We start from the raw sequence: 6,201 nt of genomic DNA on the forward strand, positions 1-6,201 counted from the left end.
CAAGATAATAAAATTTATAGGCTTTGGAATTCTAATAATAATAATTTAATAAATTTAGAAGAGTTATTGGTTGGTTTAGGAAGTTTAATTAATTAAATATTTGATTTTATTTTTGTGTTTTTTAGAAGTTTAAATTATTTTAAAAAGTAGTGGTTACGGCCATAACTCTCCAATGTATACGTTTTAAAAAAAATTATATTCCAAAATGTCGTACTAAAAAATTAATATATGCAGGTTGCAATAATTTTAGAATATGTTTCTGTTATGTATTTAATAACATTAATTATTTTAATTTAAATTTCAAAATAATTTTTTATAAATAAAAATTTGAGAAAGGGGGCATAAATTTTAAGAATTACAAAGAAATAAATTTAAATTTCATAAATAAGGATATTAAATCAAATGTGTACAACAAAAGCTTAATAGAGCTCTATTCAAGAAATGGTTGTGTCACACAAGGACGCCCCATTTTCTATTTATAGTTTTAAGTATAGAATTTTTTACGTTAAATTTAAAGCCAAATTAATTTTTTTAATCCCTCTATAGCAGGGGTAAACAACCTTTTTTATCAGAGGGCAAATTTAAATTTTGAAATTTAAGGAGGGCCGCATTTTTAATAAAGTTTGTTAACGATTTTTATTTTATATTTTCAACGTAATTTTAAACTGTTTTTATTCAAAGTTTGCGACTTTATAAAAATGCTTTTATGCAAAAAAAAGTTTACCTAAAAATTTAAGGAGAAATCTGGCCCGCCTTTTTGATACAAGCTGATCAATGTCAACAAAAATTGATAAGGTAGCAACTCGTACACAACTTTCTAATTGTAAATCACCAAGTCTTAATCGGTAATTGTTTTTTATTAGGTTTATGACCGAAGAATAATTGCTCGCAGACATACGTACTTCCAAAAAAAGACATCATTTTTTTTTCATTTTTTGTCAGCAGTACGAACTTTCCGTAACTCAAATGATTTTGTAAAAAATTTTAAGTTTTAACGCAAAAAATACATTTTTAAACTAGTGTTGCATTGCAAATCAATTATTCTATTTGAAATTCTCTATGAACTTTTTCCACGTTTGTATTTAAATAAAAAACAAACAATTCTATTGCTATCTCCATGTACTCAGTTTTAAAACGCGAGGTCACGACTTTATCTCTGAAATTTTAATGTCTAAAAGCCGAGCGTATTTTTCTATTTTAGCAAACTTTTCATTTTCAAAGTGAGAAAAATAAATTATTATAAAGAACATGTTATTTCCACAAATATAATTTTTGTTCAAAAAGCTTGAATTTCATCATAGAGATTATGAATAATTTATGTTTTTCTTGAAGTTTAAAATTAAGATCGTTAAAATGCTGAGTTATGTCAATAAGAAATCCAAAATTGCTTATCAATTTAATTTTGCAAAAGTGAGGAAAAACATAATTTTTTAAATTTAAGAATATCTGTATTTCGTTTTTTAAACCGTATATTCTTTTGAGCATGGCCCCTCCGCTGAGCTAACGCACTTCGGTATTAAAAATTACGCCTCCATATTCAGTTTCTAAATCTTTTAAAAATTCTTTAAATTTACGATGATTCAAAGATGCGATTTTTTAAAGTTTATAAGCTTTATTTTTGGCAGCGTAACATGTGAAAAGCTTATTTTTTTCGCACATAAATTTTCGTGGTGAAATAGTACAATGATTTACAATTTTTTTGACCCTGTAGTCTATTCTATTTCTTGAAACAGTCTTCTTGATGCACCAGCCCCCATGCTTGACATTGCACGTGCGCAATCCGTTGATATATCAACAATTTTTTTTAAAGGAATCTTAAATTTTTCTAACACAGACTAAGGTTCATCGTACATATCTTTTCTAGTTGTAGTTTCTTTCATTGAAATTGGAGAACACAGTTCTTCAGTAATATTGTAATCAACGTCAATACCTCGTATATATATAGAAAGTTGTGTTACATCGCTGATGTCACAGCCCACATCAAGTGCCAGAGAGGAATATTCAAGTTTTGTAATTCTTTGGCATGGTGTTGTGAATATGTCTTCAGACAAGTCTTCGATCCATCTTGCAACAGTAGACCTTGATAAATTAATAATTGAAACAACATTTGTTCTGTCAGGGAATGCTATCTTTGCAACAGCAGTTAAACATTCTTTTATTATTTTACCATCTGCAAAAGGTTTCAACTTTTTTGCCAGAATTTGACTGACTGCATAATTAGCCTTAACTGCAGCTGTTGAAAAAAAAATTTTTTTCTAAAAAAGGCCTGTTGTTTAATCAAGGATTTCTACATTTGATCAAAATTTTCAGAATCAACTTGCCCAGTAAAATTTTTATACTGCTGCAGACGTTTCGCATCAAAATGCCTTTTAATGATAAGTTCTTTTAATGTAACAACAGTCTCTAGACATATTAAGCATACAGCGTTACAATTGTTAAATATAAAAAAATAGTATAATTCCATTTTATTTAGAAATTTCTATCCTAGTCCTCAATTATACGTTTCTTTTTTTGCTTTTCTGTCACGCCAGATGGGTTAAAAAAATCTGAAAGTTTACAAAATAAATAGCTCTTTAACATTAGCATTATACTAAAACTCTTTATATGACCAAAAGTTTTTAATTTTTGTATATTTAACGCATAAAAATTAACATATTAAATTTGAACATAAAATAGCGCAGAAGGTTGCGCCCTCTTATTTTATACAGATTTAACCCGGTGATTTGTCACTATAAAATTAACATAGAGTATTATTCATATGCTAATAGCATGAAGTCAAAAAAGTGAATTTTACAAAAATGCTTCTCGGGCCGCACCAACCATCTTGGGGTTGCGGGTTGTCCTCCCCCGGCGTACAAAATATAATTTCAGAAAAGGGGACTGCTACATGCGCATATTCTTTTCGTTTTAAAAGACAAGATTGATTCAGCTGAAAAGACCGACAGGTATATTTCTGCCGAAATACCGAATGAAAATAATGAGCCGATTCTTTATTACAAACTGATGAAGCAAGTGATTCATGGTTTTTGTGAATTATGAATCCTCAAAGCTCTTGCATGGACGAAGGTATTTGCACAAAGGGATTCTTTAAGAAATTTTGTCGTGTGACAATAATAAATAAAAAGGAGTATTTGCAGTACATGAAAAGATGTAATAATACCGTTAGGCATAAAAAACATGTGCTAAGCAATGCCTTTTTTGTTCCTTATAATAAGTATTTACTTTCAAGATTTTATTGCCATATTAATGTTAAGGGCTGTCCTTCTATAAAGTCGATTAAGTATATATTTAAGCATATTTACAAAGATTACGATTGTGCAGGAGTGGAATTGACTAATAAAAATGAGCACAGCCAGTTCATTAATTCAAGATACGTCTCTGCGCCCGGGGGTATGTGGAGATTACTTGAAAATAAGATGTCGGATAAATCACATGATTAAATAAGACTTCCCGTGTATCTACCGCATGAACAAGTAATAGTGTTTGAAGAAGGAAAGGTGGATGAAAGAATTGCAACGGCAGATCTAGATAAGACCTTCTAATGACTTATTTTAAATTAAATAGTGAAAACCCATTAGCTAGAAATTACTTCTACAGTGAGGTTCTGACTCATTATATATATGTAAAAGGGGAATGCAAACTAAGAAGTAAAGCCAACAAAAAATTAATATCAAGAATTTATGATATTTCTGTGTAATATAAGGAAAGGTTTTATTTAAGACTTACTATTAGATACTAAGGGTTGTACTTCCTATTAGTAGTTAAGAAGTTTTTATGGATACGCACATAATACTTTTGAAGAGACTGCTGAGGCAAGAGGACTGTTAATAAGTGATAATGAGCGTAACATGGCACTTGAAGATACAGCGTTGACACAATTACCATACACAATTAGACTTTTTTCTGTTTAATGTTCTTTTAATCGACCCAAGTCCCCATTGGCTTTATATAATAAGTTTAAAGATTATATGGTGGAGGATTATAGTGATTTGAATTAAGACAAACTTTTAACTTTGTATATCATCAAGAATCAGTAACCACGGATGGACTTTGTGGTCATTGGGCCTCTCTGTAGTTTCAAACGCCACGATAAGCGAAATAGAAGTATAATTTAATCAAGAACATTTAAGTTGTAAAGAAGAATCACTTAACTAAGAACAAAGAAGGGTATTTGATATAATTGTTGGGTCTTTAGATGAAAAAGGGAAGGCATTCTTTGTAGATGGACCTGTTGGATCCGGTAAGACATATTTGTATAGGACAATTGCTTCATATATGGCAGGGATAAACAAAAATGTTGTGCGGTTGGCTACTACAGGAATAGCTGCCGATTTGCTACAAGATGGAGGAACAGTTCATAGCGGTATAAAACTACCCGTTTCATTAAGTAAGTCAAGTATATCAAGGTTGAAGCCTAATACAACTGAAGTCATTAAAATCGCTAAGACATCTTTGATAAGATTTATTGTCCAAGTATACTCTTTATGCCATAGAATAGGTTCTTAAAAGGATTTGTGCAAATAAATGTTTGTTTGGAGAAAAAATCGTAGTATTGGGGGCCAATTTTAGGCAGACAGCTAATGTTGTTCTTTGTGGATTTGTTATGGATGTGATAGAGTCCAATATACAAAGCTCGGTATTATTTAGCCAGGTCGAAATCTTACATTTGACCGAAAATATGAGAGCACATAACCAGTCCGCATTTACAAAATGGTTGACAGACATAGGCAACGGTAGTATAAATGATGCTGAAGATATAGTAACAATTCTACCTAAATATCTTGAAAAGAACGATTTAGTAACCGCAATTTACAAAGACAAAATAATATCTAAGGAGGATTAATTAATAGCAAAGAAAGTAATACTAATCACAAAGAATGACGACGCAAATATCATTAATGGTAGTGTGTCTATTCTGATAGAAGGAAAACATATAGAATATTGTTCTTCTAATAGCATTATAACTGATGATTTGAATAATGCATATAGATATACTGCAGAATTTATTAATAAATGTCGCGAGCCCAGCTCGCATCCGAGCAACAGCCGCACATAGTATTTTTTGTTACAAATTTTGAACTTCGACGTTCTTTACATTATATTATAATAGACGGAATCATTATCCAAAAACCTATACTTAAATATTTTTATACGGAATCGAACCCGTAGATGCTTTTACATGTAACAAGATAAACCCAACTGCGATACTTGTCACGTATACTTTATTAAAATTTTAAATAAATAATTTTACAAGTGGAATTTGTTAAATAAAGGTAGGCTGCAAAATATTTTAAATTCTGCAATATATATTTAAGAACAAAAAAATTGAATCTTTTAAAAATTTTTTATTTTTAGCCATTAATGGTATCAGTTATAAATGATAATGAGGAATATGATGCAATAATGGCCATCCTTTTAAAGCTGCCGTTAGAGAGAAATTTGAGTAGATACCAAGTATTTAGGCTTCGCAAGAAGGCGGAACACTTTCTTGTACTTAATGACATCCTCTACTTAAATATTAGAGAAGGACCGCACAAAAAAGTGTTCTACAAGACCAGGGTCGATACCATGGCACTAGAGGTTAAAAGACTTTATGGTACCAACCATTGGGGCCATAATAGGATGTATGAATTATGTAAGGATTATTTCTTTACAATATCCAGAACTATTGTGAGAGATATTGTTGCAATCTGTAATACTTGTAAAACATCACAGCCTTTAAAGCAGAAAAATCCATTTAAGCATGTTACGGCCACCTACCGCTTTGAGCACATTATGATGGACTTAATCGGCCTTAAGAGTTATAAAACAACAAACATAGGTTTTTGTTGTATACTTAATGTGATTGATGTTTATTTAAAACTTGTAAAGGCTTATCCACTCAAATCTAAAGCAGTTTTGGAAGTTAGCAATGCATTAGAATCACTTTTTCTGACCTTTGGTTTACCAACTGTTTTACAATGTGACAATGGAAAGGAATTTTCTAATTCTGTGATTAACGATCTTTGTGCTCGGTTTAACGTAAAGTTGATTCATGCCAGAGTTAGACACCCGCAACCACAAGGTCAAATTGAACGCTTAAATCAAACATTAACAAGAGCCATAGCTAAACAAAAGGATGCCAAAGATGAAAACGTAAAGGAAGCATGTTGGACAAAGTATATTGATCTTGTTGTATACAACTACAACATTGCTGTCCAT

At 30.8% G+C, this 6,201-nt stretch overlaps 3 protein-coding genes across 3 annotated transcripts; 2 read left to right on the forward strand and 1 right to left on the reverse strand.

Annotated features, from left to right (window-relative positions):
* Positions 1 to 1,251: 1,251 nt before the first annotated feature.
* Positions 1,252 to 1,485, reverse strand: AAJ76_1550001485 (hypothetical protein; the record flags this gene model as incomplete). The annotated part of the gene is made up of 1 exon (XM_024474132.1): positions 1,252 to 1,485. One exon carries the CDS (start codon positions 1,483 to 1,485, stop codon positions 1,252 to 1,254), a length of 234 nt encoding a protein of 77 aa, XP_024329709.1.
* A 1,571-nt stretch (positions 1,486 to 3,056) lies between these two features.
* Positions 3,057 to 3,440, forward strand: AAJ76_1550003057 (hypothetical protein; the record flags this gene model as incomplete). Its single annotated transcript, XM_024474133.1, has 1 exon — positions 3,057 to 3,440. One exon carries the CDS (start codon positions 3,057 to 3,059, stop codon positions 3,438 to 3,440), a length of 384 nt encoding a protein of 127 aa, XP_024329710.1.
* A 1,921-nt stretch (positions 3,441 to 5,361) lies between these two features.
* On the forward strand, positions 5,362 to 6,201 carry AAJ76_1550005362 (krab-a domain-containing protein 2-like protein; the record flags this gene model as incomplete). Its single annotated transcript, XM_024474134.1, has 1 exon — positions 5,362 to 6,201. A coding segment is annotated over one exon (840 nt), but the record flags the coding sequence as incomplete, so codon positions are not given.

Source organism: Vairimorpha ceranae, assembly GCF_000988165.1.
Source record: "Vairimorpha ceranae strain PA08 1199 chromosome Unknown NODE_155, whole genome shotgun sequence".
NCBI classification, from domain to species: Eukaryota; Fungi; Microsporidia; family Nosematidae; genus Vairimorpha; species Vairimorpha ceranae.